The 20,356-nt window shown below is 35.6% G+C and overlaps 2 protein-coding genes across 15 annotated transcripts in view; one reads left to right on the top strand and one right to left on the bottom strand.

The window, feature by feature from the left end:
- The window catches only part of mAChR-B (muscarinic acetylcholine receptor), a 307,231-nt gene that overhangs the window by 169,068 nt on the left and 117,807 nt on the right, over positions 1-20,356 (bottom strand). The window lies entirely within an intron of this gene.
- Positions 2,452-20,356, top strand: part of LOC141448007 (uncharacterized) — a 149,609-nt gene continuing 131,704 nt past the window's right edge. For all 13 annotated transcript variants that reach the window (XR_012454780.1, XR_012454776.1, XR_012454772.1 and 10 more), the window contains exon 1: positions 2,452-3,091. Coding sequence is in view for 1 of the 13 variants with exons in the window: in XM_074116008.1 (XP_073972109.1) it covers positions 3,054-3,091 (38 nt within the window). In the remaining 12 variants the exon portion in view is untranslated. The remainder of the gene's footprint in view (positions 3,092-20,356) is intronic.

Below are 20,356 nucleotides of genomic sequence, written 5' to 3'. Positions count from 1 at the left end.
TAGAATATTATGCAATTACTGCAATTAAATTGGAAACCAGAGGTAGTTTAATTATAGTACTACTGTGATAAAGGAAAAAGTTAAGGTGAAAGAACAAAGACACAAAGGGCTATTTAAGGACCACATAAACAGACTAGCAACATAATTGAAGAGTTCATTTAATTAGTTTAAAAGTTAAGTTTATTAATTATGTATTTAGTACTTAACCTTCGCCTTCACATAAATAATACAACATTCTTACAATTTATTGAGACCGTTTCACAATCGTAGGACAGTGATGCTGTATTATTCTGATTAAAAAAAATTATTACCAAGTAAAACGCATGTTAGAGCCCAATATATTTGCGTCAAAGGGTGCAGTGAGTTAAAAAAGCAAGAAGTCAAGTTTAATTATTGTTTTTAGTAGAGCATTTTTTTTTGTGATGTATTTCTAGTGAGTTAAAACTCCCCTTTATTTTTTACTAACTATAGTTTAGTACAATTTTATGTGAGCAATCATTTTGCTTAGCTTTTATAACTTGAGCTTTTCTTTCTGTTTTAGGAAAATAAAATTCAGTGTAAAATGAGTAATTAGAAGAATATTAATAGAAAAGGTAAGAATAATTTTGTTACACAACAATTGTTTTAGAACATTAGTGAAGTTGGAAACAATGTTTATGATTCTTGGAACTTATGTTTGAAGACATGTGCTGAGGAAAACCTGCGGATGGAACCTAGAAATAGGGAAATTCGTATCTTTTCGGACAGCCAGGCTGCACTGAAGGCTCTTGTAGCCTTCAGAATGACCTCTTCCATGGGTTTGGGAATGCAGGAAGGCCCTAGAACTACTGGCGTGGCACAACAAAGTTCGGTTGGAATGGGTGCCGGGTCATGTGGGTATTGAAGGGAATGAGAAAGCTGATCATCTGGCCAGGAATGTAGCTAACACTCCTTTCATCGGTCCGGAGCCTGTCCTGGGGATCACCAGGGGTTCGGCTCGTGCGGCTTTCAGAGATTGGATCTGGAGAGAGCACGAAAAGAACTGGGTGATGTGTCCTGGGGTCAAACACAACAAGACCATGATGCCTTGGCTGTGTAAGCAAAGAACCAAAGAGACCCTGTGTTTAGGCAGAAATCAGATTACTCTGATTACGGGTCTATTCACACGGGGCACGGTAGGTTCAGGAAGCATCTGCGCAAGGTGGGGCTTATTAGCTTGGAAGCGTTGTGCAGATTATGTCAGGAAGAGGAGGAAACCTTTGCGCTATGAAACCTTTGGAACGCTGAGGCCGAAGGAGATAGTAGCGCAAAAATAACTAGTAGGGAAGGTCCTCAACCTCTTTAGGAGGGGTGGGTTCGCCTACTAGAACTAAGAAGGGGGCTGGCACAGTAAGTCTTCTGTGGCTGCGGTGCCATGGGGCGTAGGACCCGTCCCATCTACTATCTAATCTAATCTAATCTATGTTTGAAGACTCTAATGAAATAAATGCAGAAGTTATATATATTTTAAAACATATGTAAATACAGATATAGGTTTTTACCAAATCGTTTTGGTTATTGGTTATGACAATGAAGTATTTATCGTTTGATTTGTACTAATTTCGTCATCGTTCGCAGTTTCATTTGAATTCATGGTTCACTTTTCGTTTTTTCGTTCATCATTTTAAATCTCTTCGTTTTATGGATCAGGAATTTCCTGGCTAGGATGGAGTAAATGCCTTTTTGTTTTCTTTAAACACCTTCGCTGAGTACCCTTTTTTGTCCATCCTCAAATTATTACTAATCGATCATTGGGTATTTAACATTTTAACACTTGCCGGAACCGTTGAAGGTAGGTTTCCTTATGCCTTAACGCGACATCTTCTAATAAATTCTTACTCTTTCCCAGAAATAATTTGGAAAAAATCCATTGTCCTAGGGTTTCGTTCAATGCCTTCTTTTATATATATATATATGTACCTTCTAAAATACGTATTGTAGAATAGAAAGGGTTTGAAGAGGGGGCAAAAGCTGCTCGAGGGCAACTCCTCCTTTTTTGAGAAGGCTATCAGAGACAGTAAGAGGTTCAACCTCGTTCTATCTCTCTCTATTTTTTGTAGAATCTCCATTTTTTTTTTTAAGTTAAATCAGTGGGAGTTAGATCTACTTTAGAGACGGAAGCTCCTCCCCTTCTCTACAGCTATAAAACAGGAAAGGTTTGTGCACTCTGTTTTCCTTTGTAACTGAAACACTTTTCCTTAAGGAGAAATGCATTAACCTTTTCTTCTGGTAGCTTTCCATCCCTTCCACAAGCTAACTATTGGAATAACACTTTACACTTCTTTTTTTTTTTTCCACAAGCTCTCCTAGTTTTAACAACGAATCATCTTAGATATATTCTTTTCTTAATTCTATTTTTGGTAGCTTATTGTTGCCTGTGGGTTATTTTATTTTATCACATCACAGGATTCCAGTATTTTTTGGGAGGCAAAATCTGATCTCTACCTCCCCGAGGTGCCTCCTGGGCAACTGCTCCCTACTTGAGCAGGCTAACAGAGACAGTATTACAGTTCAAATCAAATTTAGATTGATTTGAAGTTTATTTCAAATATTTTATCCACACATTCACACTTCCACTTTGAACCCAAAAGGAAGAAGTGGTCTAGCCACTTCTTCAGTGATCTTGGCATCCCCTGCGGGTATCCCTGTCTAACAACATGAACAACAGTAACAAAAACATCTTATACTAGCACGTTATCTCTTCACAGGACTCATTTTTGGGCAAAACCTGATGATACTCTGGGCTACATAAGATCTTTTAGATTGCAGTGGAATTTATAGCCATTTCCTGTACACTTCTACACATCAAGTTATTGTCCTTTCTTATATTTCAGGAAGTGCGGGAGTGTTTAACTTCCGTGAGTGCTTGAATCGGTAGTGTTTTTTTTGGGTGGGCCTTTTAAGAATGAAAATGCAATCTTTAAACTGTGCGTAACATAGAAATCGGGTATTCCAAATTTCGTTGGACACCAAAAATAAAAAAAGCGTTTTATATTTTGTTGCGATATATTTTTTAAATTGTGTCCAGTGCGATTATGACTGTGAAGCAGAAGAAGAAGCCATCGATAGTTGGGTAAGTGATCTTTTTTATTAAAGTATATATAAGATCACAACATTTAGAATAAAGTCTCGAACTTTGACCAAAACTTTTGACCCTAGAGAATTATGCAGGAGAGCGGTCTTGGGTTCATGTCCACTGCCTTTTCTTTTTGTTCTTAAAAAAGTTCAAACTTTCTCATCCAGTGGATATCAACTGGAACTTGATACCAGTATTCCAATACTCAATCAATTAACACAGCCAATAGTAAAAAGACTTTTCTTCCGCAAATTTACGGCTTTCCAGCATTTGTGAATGAATCAAGAGTTAGTTAGGTGATATTTCAGCCTTGAACTTGACATCTCCCTTAACTATACAATATATGAATCCGGAGTGATTTAAATCCTTTTGAAATCGGACTCGTTCCATTTTTTCGTTCACTGAATCTAGCCAATAGAAAATGCTGGAGTTGGAACCGGAGTTGTTTAACGATTCCATTGTCATGGTAACCAGGACTGACTCCACCTGCGCACTAAATCATTCTGTGTTTGTATATTATATTTTATTTAAAATTCTTCGTATTTTGTAAGAGTAATGGGCAAAAACAAATTTTTAAAAATTAAAAACATTTAGATGTCCAGCAATCAAATGCGACGAAAAGCTTTTTTTTTTAGGAAAAAATCACTGGAAATGCCACATATTTGAAACATTTTTCCGAGAAAATTCTATTTAAGGGCACTTTTCTGCGAGAGAAGAAGGGTGGTTGGCATTACTTTTCGAATTTCCATTTCAATGACTAAAATGCAGAATATCGTCAGTCATCAACAAATCGAAAGTTTCGAAACTATTTAATTAAACGTAAACTGAAGGCAAGAGAAACTCTAGTAAGTTGTTCACTCCCCCTTTTTTGGGTTGGGGGGGGATTGAAGACGGAGCACAAGACATTTGTTTGCCACAAATCAATATTATATAATTGATGATGTCACTTGTAACCTTCATTATTGTTACAACTGTTGCAACTCAATATTATGCATGTCATTTAGTTGAATCTCGTGCATATAGTGTATATATACTCGTATATATGACTTCCTATTAGAATAGATTATACATAATTTATTATTATTTATCATATATTACTTAATTGATAACATAACCAGCTCAATATCGATTATAAATTTGTTTAACATAATTACAATATTTTAATAATTATAATCTTTACATGACAGGTTTTTATGTGTTTTAGCCGTTCATAACATGTTTTTTTTTTTCTTATTTCTGATTGGTTTTGGGCTTTCAACCATCATCAGGTGAATAGCTTTAGTGGAGAGATTTTTTTTTTTTTTTTTTTTCTTGCACTTATTGTCTCGTACACTTGTTTAGACTTCATGTTTCTAATATTCTGGTAATACTTCTTGGTGCTTTTATGTCTATTGTTGATGTAATGGTTGCGAAGCGTTGATTTCTAAGTAGGAGATCCGCAGTTCGAATCCTGCGTGTTTATTTGTTAGAAAAATTTGTTAATAGTGAAGTATATATTTCCGACCCCCGTTCAAGACATCTAATTGGTAGTTGGACGTTAAAGCCCCGCCTCTATCAAAATGGGCGATTACTTTACTTTTCTCTTAATCTTGTAAAAAAAAGAGGAACTTCTTTTTGTGTTGATAAGGAGACTGTTGGCTTTCGTCAGGCTCTTTGATGTTAGAATTCATCATCTTATTCTAGGATGTGTGAATTTCATTGTATAAAAAAATATTTCTGTAAATTTTGTGGATACATTTTTCGATATCCAATCTACTTCCTTTAATTCAACACCATCACTTCCTGCCTCTTCCCTTCCACCATCTCCACATTTCTGATCTAATGGCTAATTATTAAGTTTTGCGCAATTTAAATCTTGAGGTCGAAAGAATGAATCTATAAATTCAATCAAAGAATGTACCTTCAAGCTATATAGTCTTGTGGAACAGCAAAGAATAAGAACTTAGTTCCCCAGTTAAAAGGAAAAACAAACAAGATAGTCCTAGAAAACATTGGCACGTGCGGGAAATCTTTAGAGGAAAGATTTTTATTATTATTATTTAATTTTGTAATAAATTGAGGGCACGCAATTGGTTAATTCAAGTTGAATGAATTGAAGCATTAAGCTCCCTCGCTACTTACTTCCTGGGGGTGCTTCTATTCTTTTCATTTATTTATTGGCTACACCAAAAGCACACGGACTATGGGAACTTATTCTTTGAATTATTAATGTCTTTTGCTCCTATCCCACTGAACGATCCAAATTCTGGAAATTGGAGCTTTTAACCGGACGGAAGTAAGTCTACTAAGATGTGTCCAAAGACTTGTGACTAATAGTGACCCAATTTTTTACTATTTTATTATTTGATAGCTAGTTCCATCAAGGGGAAATTCAACTTCTTTTTTATTTTTAATTTCCATAGAAAGCAGGTGCCATTTTTCATGAATCTTTGTACTCCAGTGATTACTTTCATAAACTATTGTTATTGTCCAGCAATCTTTTTTCTCTCTCTCTATGAAAATTTAGTTTAAGCCAATTAAATACTTGTTAGAAATGGCTGCTTTTTTAATTCGAATAAAAGCAACGTCAGAACTTGTTTAAAAAAAAAAAAAAGATTTAAGGCGCGTCAACATCTGAAGTTATTGGCGCCTGGAGCTTTTTTTTTCACTGCACTGTCGGCCTACGGATAGTGTTCTCTCGTGACAGATAACACCGTCCAGTGAGCAGTAAGAAGTTTCTAGGAAAAAAAAAAATCTAAGGGTCAGCAGCTGCAATTCGAACCCGGGACTTCCGCTTGGGAATCGAATACGCTAACCCACGTAACCGTTTTTGCGTGCCCTCAATTTATTACAAAATTAAATAATAATAATACAAATCTTTCCTCTAATGACTTCCCGCACGTGCCAATGTTTTCTAGAACTGTCTTGTTTGATTTTCCTTTTAACTGGGGAATTAAGTTCTTATTCTTTGCTGTTCCACAAAACTATATAGCTTGAAGGTACATTCTTTGATTGAATTTATAGATTCATTCTTTCGACCTCAAGATTTAAATTGCGCAAAACTTAATAATTAGCCATTAGATCAGAAATGTGGAGATGGTGGAAGGGAAGAGGCAGGAAGTGATGGTGTTGAATTAAAGGAAGTAGATTGGATATCGAAAAATGTATCCACAAAATTTACAGAAATATTTTTTTATACAATGAAATTCACACATCCTAGAATAAGATGATGAATTCTAACATCAAAGAGCCTGACGAAAGCCAACAGTCTCCTTATCAACACAAAATAAAGTTCCTTTTTTTTTACAGGATTAAGAGAAAAGTAAAGTAATCGCCCATTTTGATAGAGGCGGGGCTATTAATCTTCCTTAATAACTTCATTAAGACTTAGGCGATTTTATATTATTTAAAAAGTAAAACGTTTTTCTCTAGTAATACTTCAGCACCTTCCCAGTAAGAAGATGTGCCCACACGTTTTGCATAACTCTGTAAACATTAAATTGCATCATATATAGTACTGCAATAATTGTACAAATGCACACAAACCCGTTGTAAAAACTGGAGCATTATTTTTTTTGTGGAAGAAAAAAGTATATAGTTGATGGCTCGCCCTTAGTTCTGTATGCAGATAAGAGTAGTACAGGTTGTTGGCAGGGCATAACGAGTTAGCAATATCATCCCGCCCCCAAACTGCAGGAAAAATGCTTTGGGAATATTGACTGATAGTGACTGAAGTTTGGAGGCGGCTATAAATAAAAAAAAAAAAAAATACGAAGACCTCCGTAGATGGTGATGATGTTGGTGAAGTATCTTCACCGCCTCTAGATCTCACGGAAGAGGAAGTGGTGTTTACCTGTGTGAGTGTGCGCAAGGAGTAAAAAAGAAGATCTTCTTCAGCCTCCCTGTTTGCTCACCCCCGTCCATCCAGTCTTTCTCCCTCGAGCTCTTTCACTCCCAGAGTGTGCCTTCTTTTACTTTTTACTCTTCCATTCTACTTGGATCTCAGTATAACGAGCTAAACCTCTCCACCACTCCTACGATGTGCCCCCTGCTGAACTTTACCACACTAAACTCCCTTATCAACTTACCTGTTCTCACCTTTCTTAAAAAAAGATTTAAAAGTTTAGTCGCTTAAAACAGTTTTCATTTTCAATGTTATATCCGCCCGCGCTATCACTTCCCGTTAGAGAGAAAGGACCAAGGCGTCGGGGGAGGGGGAAAGGGACCATCCATTAAAGTGGATTCAAATGAAAACTCGGGGGCCACAGCCTTCTTAACTCATTGCCTGCCAGTTCTCTTCTTCGCAACTTCCACCACGGCCTTCTTTATATTGATGGTATTCATTTCTGCCTTCCTCTCGTTTTCATCCGAAATTTATTTTGCTTTAAAAAAAAGAAAAAGATAATAATGAATAAAAATGAAAGTGCTAAAAGGAAACCTGAATTTCTTTGACGTATTTACTCATTTATTCTTTTGTCCACGGTTAACCTTTTAATATTCGTTGCATTGATTATAGCTTTGGAAAGGAGATTCGTTCAATCGATAAGATATAGTCATAACGAGATTTTTAGAGATGGCAGATTACTTAGGATGAACATAAGGTCTGAGGATACGTAATTATCCATCTTCTTCTTTGTCTTCTACACTTCAGGGATTAGGCAACATGCCTGTTCCATCTTCACAATATTTTATATTTATTTATTTATTATTATTTTTTTCCATCTCCATCTTTTCAATGGTCGTCCTACACTACGTTGTCCTCTATGGTCTGTACTTGTTGACCATTACCGGCACTCTTTGACAGTTGACATACGGTTAAGATGCTCCCTCCATCTATCTCTAATTTCCTCTATAAATTCGTTAATATTTTATATAGGGTAAACCAGTAAGTATTGTCCATAGGCCTACTTTGTGTAGTTTACATTTAAAGTGGAGTACAATGACGTATTGGCTAACTTAATATTTTCCTCTGTTCTTGAGTGATGTCACTTTAAATTATTTTATTTCTTTACTATTTTACTATTACTATTTTATTTATTTATTACTTTTTTGTACTAAAAATGTTATTGCTTAGAAAGTTTTAGTCCAAATTCGATTCTGATGACAAGGTTAGAAAGACAGATAAATTTTCTAAAAATTGACACCATTTCGAAGCATAAGTTATTCTCCAAACAGCCTCAATCTTTCTCCGAATGCTGGGGGGAAAAAAAAGTAATTGAAATTTTTGAAGAAAACTCATTAGGCCCTTACGTGAACATTATCAGACCTAGGTGCTGGCACTTTTTAACATAAAAGTTTCCTTGTCTAAAGGGCTTTCAAACGGTATATCATTTTCCAGGATTCCTTTTATCTTTGTAAGGGAAATTACGTTTGTTTTACCAGAAAACGTGTTCACGAGCACTCACTAGTGTTAGTTTATCAAGTTGTTTAATTCATTGAAAACTCTTTCAGATGGACCAGTAATCAATTTTTAAAGTAGATTGTCTTAAAATAAGGAAGTTAAAGGTTACAAATTGCACTTTGAAAAAAAAAAGATATATATATGTATATATGTATATATTGAATATATATATTCAATTCCTCTCTTATGTCAACATTCCGTATCCTATCTCTTTTTGTGCAACCCTTAACTCTTCGGAGGAATCGCATCTCTGCACTTTTATCTCTAGCTCTGGTAACCCAAGATTCGCTCCCATAAGTGAGCAGAGGCACAGCCATAGTTTTGTAAAATTTTAATTTTTCTTTCTGGTCTCATTTTACTTTTAAGTGTCCTGTTTATTACACCACAGGTAGCTTGAAATTTACTTATTTTGTTTTGTACGTCATTATCTGGATTAAAGCTAACCTCACAACCCATATAATTAAAAAACGAGACCTGTTCCAATGGCTTATCATCTATTACTATTTTAGAACGAAGTGGGTGCTTTCCATGATGGGCCATAACCTTTTCTTTGTAACTGATATATTTAAATTATACTCTCTTCCAAGTTGATGTAGTTTATACACTGAGCGCTGTAAATCTTCCTCATTCTTCTATAGTATTGTAAAGTTTTTCTTGTCCTTTTACTAAGAAAGAACTTTACTTACACAACTAATGCCTGCCACTAGTTATTGAATAATATGTGGGTTTGATAAATAATAAAACTCGCTAAAGTTGTAAGTAATAACCTGATTTATTAAAACATTACCTTTACTCACATTAACATTTACTAGCAACTAACGCTACTCATTACAGTTACCATTTACAACAGTCACAACAGTTTTCTGTTACTTACTCACTACGTAACGCCACAAAACTGTTCCCCGACTGACCACTGGTCCGCACTGCACCGAATTGCACTAGTCTCTGCTACACAAACAAAGCTCTACTCACTAACTGACTAACCGCCTGACTAGCTACCACTTTGAAGCACTCCGCAACACTGACTCTCTCAAACTGTCACTTCCAAAGTGTCTCTCCAAACTAACGTCTCTCCAAGACTCACTCAAAACTAACTGATTAACAACTCATTAAGAACTCCTTAAAAACTGACTTCTCCAGCTGTGTCTGCCTCCTTTTAACTGCGTGCCTCCCTCCAACTGGGACTGCCCTTCTCCAACTCTCTGAGCATAAGTTTCCACGCCCTCCTGACGTTCATTGGCTGGAGAAAACATACTGCCACCACCTCAGCTGGGGCCGCCCTCCTCCTACTCACTGTCTCGCTCCTACCTGTCAATCACTGGCTGGGAAAACACATATGCCACCACCCCCAACTGAGGCCTTTCTCTTAGCTGGCTTTTACACAGGTCACTAACTTCTTGGACAATCTAGCCCTTTCCTTTCTAGTTCAGGTAGAGACCGGCCCTTTTGTCTACACAGTGGTGGCCTGATACCGACTTTGATCGCTCAACCCCTAGAACAATCTAGGCCTTTCTTCTCTGCCCAGGTCAACTTCGTTACAGTATTATTACATCGTCAGCATAGAATAAGATGTTTGGATTGCTCTTTCTGTTCAATTGGGCACCTGAACTAACTTCTTTTTTCCATTTTCTTTATCAGGTCATCTACATAAATATTAAACAGAGTTGGCGATACACTACCTCCTTGTCGCACAACTTTGTTTATTGTCACCACTTCGGTTCTTGAAGTGCCTGTGTTTATTAAGATTTTTGTACCTTCATACATATATTTAGTTGTTTCAATTACATGGAAGGGATAATTTATTTCTCTCATTATCTTTAAACGTGTTAAACCTACTTACATTCAAGTAGTTCTTCAAATTTTATTCGAAGCCTTTTTTCCTACCAAAGTTCGATTAATTGCTACTTCTGGTGCACCCGAGTTGTTGAGGGGCTCCACTTTAAAAAGTACCATCTCAATTTAATTTACGATCATCTAATAAACATAAATTAGAATTTTAAAAAATGTTACCAAAATTCCATATTTGACGGAAATCACATTACCGGAAATGACACTTTGCTGAATAGATTTTCTTTGGTTATTAGCAATTTTGGTCACAAAAACGGGTTTCTTCAAAGTAAACATTTTAGCAAAATTGAGATCAACTATCTTTTTAGTTAGAATTGGAAGTTTTAATAAAATTTAATCATGTAATTTGTGAAGGGCGGTTAACACATTTATTTATTTTTATTTTTTTACGTTCTTATTATTGTTTAGTTTCCTGTTTCTGGTAATTTTCCATCAAATTATATATCTCTATCAGTTTTCCGCGTAACTATTTATTTTTACCTATTTTCTTATTTATTTTCCTGTATCTATTATTAGTAGGTACTTTTTTCTCCTATCAATCCATTGATTTTCTGCTATTTTCTATTTCCTAATGGGGCCCAATAATTCTTTTCCTCTCTCTCACACACAATCGATAAATGATAGCTGGAAAGTGTGATATATTTGCCGATTATCGATAAGGAATTCATTAAAACTAATTAGATTGGTTTCTGTGTAGATCGATGTTGTTTTACGAAGATTACCTTATCTATTTTTGTTTTACTCGTCTCCTTTTTTTTCTAGATAAGGTTCTCCTAGCTTTATATTTATTGCAAACCATATTAAATTTTATAAATAATGTTATTATGCATTTATTTTGAATCGATTCTGGATTTGATGTTTCTGATCAATTATATTCTTATGGTAGGTAGAATTCCTTTCATAATGCCGACGCTGTTTTGAGGCCTACCTTTTTGCAATTAATAAGCAATTTCTGCATCAATTTTTAAAATAACCACTATTCATTGTATACCTTTCGAAAGGTGATTGTATTTAGATCTTTTTTATGAGTAGTGCACGTTTTGAACTTATATAACATTTTTGAAAAAAAAATATTAGAAACTTCCTATTCCTTATGTTTGGACCGCAAAGTGAAATACTTTATATTATTATTTTGGAATATAAATTAGCTTATTTAAAAGGAAATTTAACCTTCTTTCTAATGAGCTAATTGAAAATGCTGCAGCTATAATAGTTTGAGAAATATAGACAACTGTTTGCTAAAAAGTAGTAGTACCTTGAAAAAAAACATAAAATTAGAAATATCTATAAAACGGAGCCGAATTGAGCCATAGTTTATATGGATTTTTTTTGTTGCAAATTATGCCAAGAATCGCCTCCCGAAGTAGATTAGATTAGACCAGCGATTCCCAATCTTTTTTCATTAGAGTACCCCTTTACCTGATTGTTTCCTTAGTGAGTACACACATATATACAGGGTGAACCAGTAAGTATTGTCAATAGGCCTACTGCGTGTAGTACATCTAAAGTGGAGTTCAATGACCTATTGGATAACTTCATATCTTCCTCTGTTCTTGAGTGACGTCACTTTAAAGTTTTTTTTCTAAAAACATTACTTTTTTCCAATAAAAATGTTATTACTCAGAAAGTTTTAGTCCGAATTCTGTATTCTGATAACATGGTTAGAAAGACAGGTAAAGTTTCTAAAAACTGACACCATTTTGAAGCATAAGTTATTCTCCAAACTGCCTTAATCTTCTACCGGAACCTAGGAAAATAAAAGTAATCGAAATTTTTAAGAAAACTCATTAGGCTCTTATGTGATCATTATCAGACCTAGGTGTTGGCACTTTTTATAAAAGTTTCCTTGTCTAATGGGCTTTGAAACGGTATATCATTTTCCAGGATTTCTTTCATCTTCGTATGAGAAATTGCGTTTGTTTTGCAAGAAAACGTGTTCACGAGCATACAGCAGTGATATTGTATTGTGTGGTTTAATTCATTAAACTCTTGTGGATGGAGCTTTAGTCAATTTTCAAAGTAGATTGTCTTAAAATAAGGTAGTCTAAGGTTACTTATTGCACATTTAAAAAAAAAAAAAAATCTTGAGGCTGTTTGGAGAATAACTTATGCTTTGAAATGGTATCAATTTTTAGAAAATTTATCTGTCTTTCTAACCGTGTCATCAGAATCGAATTCGGACTAAAACTTTCTGAGTAATAACATTTTTATTGGAAAAAAAAGTAATGTTTTTAGAAAAAAACTTTAAAGTGACGTCACTCAAGAACAGTGGAAAATATGAAGTTGGCCAATACGTCATTGAACTCCACTTTAGATGTACTACACGCAGTAGGCCTATTGACAATACTTACTGGTTCACCCTATATATATATATATATATATGAATACGATTATTTATTATATATATATATATATATTTTCATATATATATATATATATAATAAATAATCGTATTCATGATTTTACGTATTGTACGTAACTTTAAATTAACTGCAAAACAATCTGAATATACTCGTAATGTGCCTTGCATAGAACATGTACAAATGATATGTTCCTATTAAAAAAATCATCTATGAATAGGTTAACATTTCAAACCAATAACTATTGCAGGGGCCGTAAATTGAAACAGCAAAGCGTTAATAAAGGAGAAGTTAATTATATGCGGGCCATGTGTAATATTAGTTAAAATAATATTATAATAATTTTGTAATTAAGTTGTAGGAATCATTTATTATATAATTGTTTTCTCATTAATAATATATCTGTATAATTTTTATATCTTCCGCCATAATAACTTTTTATTTGCGTACCCCTAAACAATCTTTCGTGTACCCCAGGTTGGGAACCGCTGGATTAGACTAAGGCAGCCTCAATGGCCTACGCCACTGCGACCCCTTTGGATCTATTGTGGCTCCTCTCACTCTAAAGCTCACCCTCCAGACCTGTCCTTTTAATCAGGACTCTTAATGCTGGAGAGCGACTCTTGGGTAAAGCTCACAGACCTTGGTTTTTTCCCTCCCCGAGAAGTAACATCCTTGCCTCCCAAAGTAACGGTAGTCTTATGCTGAACACCCTGTATAAGGAAATATTTAAATGAATTATACATTGAATGGAAATGGATTTAATAATCTAGTTTTTTTTTTTTTTTTTTTTTTTTTTTTACAAATCTGACAGTACAGATATAATTAATTAAGTTCACATCTGATCATCAGCTGTTTCTAAGTAGAATAACCTTCCATCATTATTACTGAGTAACCTACATAATGTTATAGTACTATAAATGATCACTGTCAGCTATAAGACAGAGGTATTCATGAGATATTTCGGTAGCTTGTAGTTGGGTGTGACAACGCCTGTAGGGATCCTCTAATATGCAAAACAGTGTTACCGCAACAAGTCCAATCTATGGTGGCACTACTGTTTCCTCTGTTCTTGTTGTTGTTCGATGTTCTGTAGTTTGTGCCATAGATATACCATATAACTAAGAACCTTCAACAACTACCGTTATACCACATGTTCGCATTGAATATACTCGTATGGTATACAGTACTGTCAGTTTGTTTAGTAGTTACCATGGTTTCCTGTTTTAATGAAACGTAATTTTAGTATGCATTGATTTTAGTGTATGTGATGCAGTTTATTGTTTTAGTTACTATGGGTAACCTTTTCCTTTTTTTTTTAATTATCAATATTGATTGTATTGAGACACTTTCTCCAATTTGCGAGAAGGAAGTGTAATCGTGCTGATTTTCGATTTTGAGGATTCCACAGGAAGTTCCCGATTTGAGGTCCTCTGAGTTCGAGAAAGTGGCCAGTGGGAGGTACTTATTCACCCCCACCCCCACCCCACCCCCAAACGCACAAAGTTGAAATTTTTCCACAGTTTACTGTTCAGTATATAGAAAAAGAGATTCGATCAATCGATAAGATGTAGTAATAACGAGATTTTTAGAGATGGCAGTTATTTAAGATGTAACAATTAGGTTTGAGCATACGTAATTATCTAGGATAAGCTTATTTCTTTTACTTCCTTTTAGTACGCGGCGGATTAAAATTTTTGTTTCATCCCTTAAGCTTCTGGTAATCCACTTAAATGACTTACAGTAAAATAATCGCCATTTTTTTTCAGGCGTGGCTTAACGTTCAAATACGAATTAGATGTCAGGGGCGGAGACGGCTGGCCAACATACTTTTCTATTTTTATTTTATTTTTTCTAACAAATAAAAAGTAGCTGTACACGAGATTCGAACCTGGGATCTCCCTCTTACAAAGACACGCTTCATAACTTACTAGACCAGGGTTCGGCAACCTACGAACCTCGTATTTCAAGTAGAGAGCCACTTCTCCTTAAATAATTTTAGTAAATTTTACCAAGAGCCGCAAGGATGAAGATTGTAAAAACCTCTGTAGATCATTTGTATTCTCAAATTATTATTTTATGATATTCAATAACATTTAATTGATTTTTATATTTATTATTATATATTGCAAAGTAAATAGACAAATAAATAATAACTTAACGAATGAAAAGGCGGCAGTCTTACCATATAAATCAGGTACTTTATTTTGATATTGTATAATTCTATTCCATTTCAAACCTATCACATTTTAAATTATTTTTGAAAAAAAATACCTTTAATAATGGAATTTTCATTCGTTTCAATAAAATTTGGGCAAGCTGAAGAGCCACACAATTTGGATAAAAGAGCTGCATGCGGCTCGCGAGCCGCGGGTTGCCGACCTCTGTACTAGACCAACATCCGCCCCTAAAATGACTTATAGAACAATAAGCTTACCCTGAATGTAGAAAAGACCAAAGCTATAGTTATTGGCTCCTCTTCCTAATCTTTTCCTCTATAATATCCCAATAAAATGTTGTTCCTCTGTGAAAAACCTTGGTATCACTTTCGATCAAAACCTATCCTGGAAAAACCATGTTTCCCAAATCTCTCGTCGTTCCATCCATATCCTTAAGCAGTTTAATAGTTCCCGTCACCTTTTTCCAATTAAGACCCGGCAACTTCTAGTTTCCTCTCTTATATGCCCCCATTTCGACTATGGTTGTTTAGTGTATGGCGCGGTCTTTCTGGTGATATTGAAGCTAAGCTTAAGCGCCTCATGAACTGCTTCATAAGATTTATTTTCAGCATTTCCAGAGACTCTCGCATTTCGCACTGCTACGATGAGTTGAAGTGGCTTTTTCCTGTCTATCGCCGCCAATATTTTTTGGCTTCTTTCCTTTTTCAAGTCATCCAGTCTCAAAGGCCTTCCTATATTTTTCAACTCCTTAAGTTTAAATCCTCCATCCATTCCCGTAACACTAGTTCTCGCTCATCTGATCTCTATATTCCCTCTCACCGTACCTCATCCTTTGACAAGTCCTTCCTAATACGTGCTACCTCTCTCTGGAACTCCTTGCCTTCATCTGTCCGCCATGCTCCTACCCTATCCATCTTTAAATCCCGTCTATTCAGTTATCTACTTTCTATTCAGCTTCCTCCGAAATTCTAATTGTTTTAATTTATTTCCTTAATTTCTGCTGTTTTATTATTTTATTTTTACTTTCCTTTTCACTTATTATATTTTCACTTTTGTAAATACTTATTTATTTATCTAATTTCTGTATAATCACAGGCCAAACTGTTAAGGCCTCTATTTGTTCCTGTGTTTATTCTTAGGGGACAATTGTCCCAGAATAATATATTTCTTTTCTATTTCTATTTCTATTTCTATAGAATGGCGGCGGAAATAGTCTGTATCGACCCTGATTTTCTCCATCCAAACTAATTAATCTACCTCTGATGATGCATGAAAGTCCTAAACCGGACATGGAATACAATAAACATGCGTGCTACGACGGAAGATATTAAAGATATTATCCAGTACTGCCAACCCTAACCACATTTTCCACAAATATGTCAGTAAGTTTTGCGGTAAAAGACTATATGTGCATTCCCTCTAGGCCTCCCTCGCAAGCTTTCTTTCTCTGTGTGTCTCTCTCTTCCTTGTTTTCCCCCCTCCACTTCTTCTTATTTCATTTTCTTCTTATTGCTATATAAAGTTGATAATTTAAAATTTTAATTTCCTTTCAAAACAACATCTAGGTTAGCTTTGCAATAATCGTAATGGGTCCAACGTGTCTACAGAGACAAAACATTACTATTAGATAATATTATTTACATCAAAATGTTAGTACCATAGAAATGGAAATTTTATTCATACATACCATGATGCAAATAGTGAATACGTGCGCGGAAAAGCCAAATAACTCTTGTTTTTCACTTCTACAGTTGCCCACTGTACCATTGACGGAAGTGACGAAAGTATATTATATTGGGGCTCTAGGGGATGTAGTAAGTGCAGGAAATGGAAAATATTATCATATTTGTTTTTGTTGATTTTTCAATTGCAGTTGAATAGTATTTTCATTATAGCCATAAGCTATGCAATTTAAACTTTAGGATTGTACTGAAAGAAGATTATTTTATTTTAATAAAAAGGTTCTGCTGAAGGAAGGCGTGACGTAACAGCTTTTCCCAGACAACTACTAAAATTATTATTCTCCGAGAAAAATTTCAAATACGTAGTGCTTAAATTAACGTCACAACCGAGTTCAAATGAAACACATTAACTTGAAAATTACTCTTTTCCAAGTCCTGTTTAAGTAAAATAAATTTATTAATGTTAAAATTTTGCCAACCAAAGTTAAAGTTCTAAATGTACGAGGGTCGTTTGAAAAGTCCGTGCAAAAATAAAAACTACTTAATTTTTTGGGGTAAACCTTTTTTATTTTTCAACATAGTCTCCTTTTAGGCTTATACACTTCGTCCAACGCTGCTCTAGTTTGTTGATCCCTTCCGAATAATAGGATTTGTCCAAGTCTGAAAAATAGCCATTCGTTTCTGCAATCACCTCCTCGTTTGAATAAAATCTTTTTCCCGCCAGCCATTGGGGAACAAATAGTAGTCCGAGGGAGCCAAGTCTGGAGAATAGGGGGGATGTGAAACGAGTTAGAACCCTATTTCCATTAATTTTGCGACCACAACTGCTGAGGTGTGAGCTGGTGCGTTGTCGTGATGGAAAAGGACTTTTTTGTGGGCCAATCGTGGGCGTTTTTCTTGCAGCTCGGTTTTCAAACGGTCCAATAACGATGAATAATATGCACCTGTAATAGTTTTACCCTTTTCCAGATAGTCGATGAGGATTATTCCTTGCGAATCCCAAAAGACAGTCGCCATAATCTTTCCGGCCGAAGGAACGGTCTTCGCCTTTTTTGGCGCAGATTCCCCCCTTGGTAACCCATTGTTTAGATTGTTCTTTGGTCTCAGGAGTGTTGTGATGTATCCATGTTTCATCCACAGTGACGAAACGACGCTTAAAGTCCTGCGGATTCTTCTGGAACAGCTGCAAACCGTCCTTGCAACACTTCACACGATTTCGTTTTTGGTCAAGCGTGAGCAATCGCGGCACCCATTTTGCGGATAGCTTTGTCATGTCCAAATGTTGATGCAAAATATTATGTACCCGTTCATTCGAGATGCCCACAGCACTAGCAATCTCACGCACCTTCACTCTTCTGTCATCCATCACCATATCATGGATTTTATCAATGATTTCTGGAGTAGTAACCTCAACAGGGCGTCCAGAACGTTCAGCGTCACTTGTGCCCATATGGCCACTCCGAAAATTTTGAAACCACTTATAAACTGTTCTAATCGAAAGTGCAGACTCACCATAATGTTTATCAAGCTTCTCTTTAGTCTCCTGAGGCGTTTTGCCTTTCATAAAGTAGTGTTTAATCAACACACGAAATTCTTTTTCGTCCATTTTTTGAAAATCACTCGACTTCCTCGATTCAAGCGAATGCCAAACACAAAGAAATAGACCGATCTGCTGAAACTTGGTGTGTGTTCTTCCAAGAGATGCTACTAACTAAACATAACCTCGATACGCGCCAGTGGTGCTATCTCTCTGACTTTGCACGGACTTTTCAAACGACCCTCGTACGTAAAGTGTGTAAAGCATGCAGTCCTGCCATTTGTCTAATACCTAGTTACTATTTAAAATTATAAAAAAAATTGTCTAAAATTCTGGTAACCAGGTTTATTATTCTAAAACATAATACGGTATAATATACTTAAAAGCCGTCTCTTACTCTCCACACACTCTGACCAGCAGTACGCTCACTACAGTCCCATCTTCACTCAATAGAACCTTGGTTAGAAAACTGGCGTATAAAAATTAACCCAACTAAGTCTAAATACATAGTCTTCATACTCAAACGTCAAACTCCACCATCTGTCTTCTTACATCACACATCTATCCCACCAGCTGACCATGTGCGGTACCTTGGAATGTACCTAGACAAGAGACTTACCTGGAACCGCCCATACGTAGACTTAAACGTACCGAACTAAACAAACGATACAAACTTCTAGCCAGACTACTCGACAAACGCTCAAAACTCTCACAACAGAACAAACGACGACTCTATATAGCTCTTCTCACCACCAATATGGACTCTTACGGACTCGGAACTTTACTGAACAGCTAAAAAATCCAACATCAATAGACTGTGCAAACACTCCAATCCAAAATACTCCGCCGCATAGTAGACGCTCCATTCTATGTCAGCAACCACACAATCCATACAGATCTCCAAATTCCACTCATCTCCGAACTTGCTAAAATCCGATATAAAAATGTTCATCAAAAACTGTCACTCCATCCCCAACTCTTTAGCTGCAAACTTGTCTTCAACTACACTACCCTCCAATCCTCGAAGACGGCTGAGGCGCCGTTGGCCCCCGTGACCAACTGGGTCACTGGATGACCGTCACTCACGTCTGCCACGCTATTTATTTATATACACTTATCTCATTTACCTATTGTACCCTGTAGGTACAGGTGTAAATTACATTAAAAGGATAAATAAATAAATAAAATTATTTTATTTGATATTGTAATTTGAAAGCTTAAATTTTATTCCAGAGTTTTGCTCCTGCACAAAATTCGGACCATGAACACTTCCGGAAGCAGTGCTCGTTGCTTACGCAATTTTACACGGCCACTTTTAAACTATTTCGGTAAATGCAACTGCTGCCATATTGTTTGTTCATACGAGAGAATATTTCTTACGGTTTTGTACACTTTCGGAAGGTTAAAAATAAATCGGATCACAGAACGTTGTTTTCTTCAAAAATAATTTCTTCTAGCGGACACGCCATCTTGATACTAAAAGGTTATGTTTACGTAAATATTAATCGAACAGCTGATAAACACTTTTTCACAATGTTGCCAACTAACAATTAAAAAAAAGTTTCAATTCCCTGCATGCAACAGGCCTTCATTAAATTATGTTTTATCTCTTTATTTATTAATGAAACAAAACGTGAACGATTAATACAGAAAATTTTTGCGCACGATCGCAACACTTACTTTTAAGAGGAGTAAGAGAAAGTAACACAATAAAAATGTTATTGAAAACTTAGGTCTTCTCGTTTTTTTAGTTTATTTATTTATTTTTTTAATATCAGTTTGTTATTTACAATAAGAATGGACGAGTTTGTGGAATACAAAAGGTAATATTATTGGGCAAAGGTATTTTTTGTTCTATTGTAGTGGTAGACTTGTGGAACTCTGTGTGCAATACCCAATCCCAAAGGGACATTTCTATACCGACTAGCTGGGGACTACAAGTCCCTTCAAGTTTAGGAGATACCACTGTTTCCATTTACAAACATCTTCTTGAAAAGAAAGGAAAAGGAGAAGATAATAATATAAAGAAATATAAGGTTAGAATTTTTCCCTGATTTATTACGCACTCCTTTTACGATCAGTTTATCCAACATCCAATTTGGGGTAAATCTTCGCTAATGTTTGCTGGTTAGGAAATTTTTTATCCCTTTTTCTTATTTGCTACCTGTAAAAAAATACATATACACCAATAAAGGATACGAAAGCTGCCCGGCATAGCCGACGCACACCTCAACCGTAAGGACACAGGAAGAGAGAAATCAGCCAGTGCTGACAC

Source organism: Rhodnius prolixus, unplaced genomic scaffold (assembly GCF_049639745.1).
Source record: "Rhodnius prolixus isolate KJV_2025 unplaced genomic scaffold, Rpr scaffold_13, whole genome shotgun sequence".
In the NCBI taxonomy this organism is placed as follows: domain Eukaryota; kingdom Metazoa; phylum Arthropoda; class Insecta; order Hemiptera; family Reduviidae; genus Rhodnius; species Rhodnius prolixus.
This window is presented reverse-complemented; position numbering and strand designations above follow the sequence as displayed.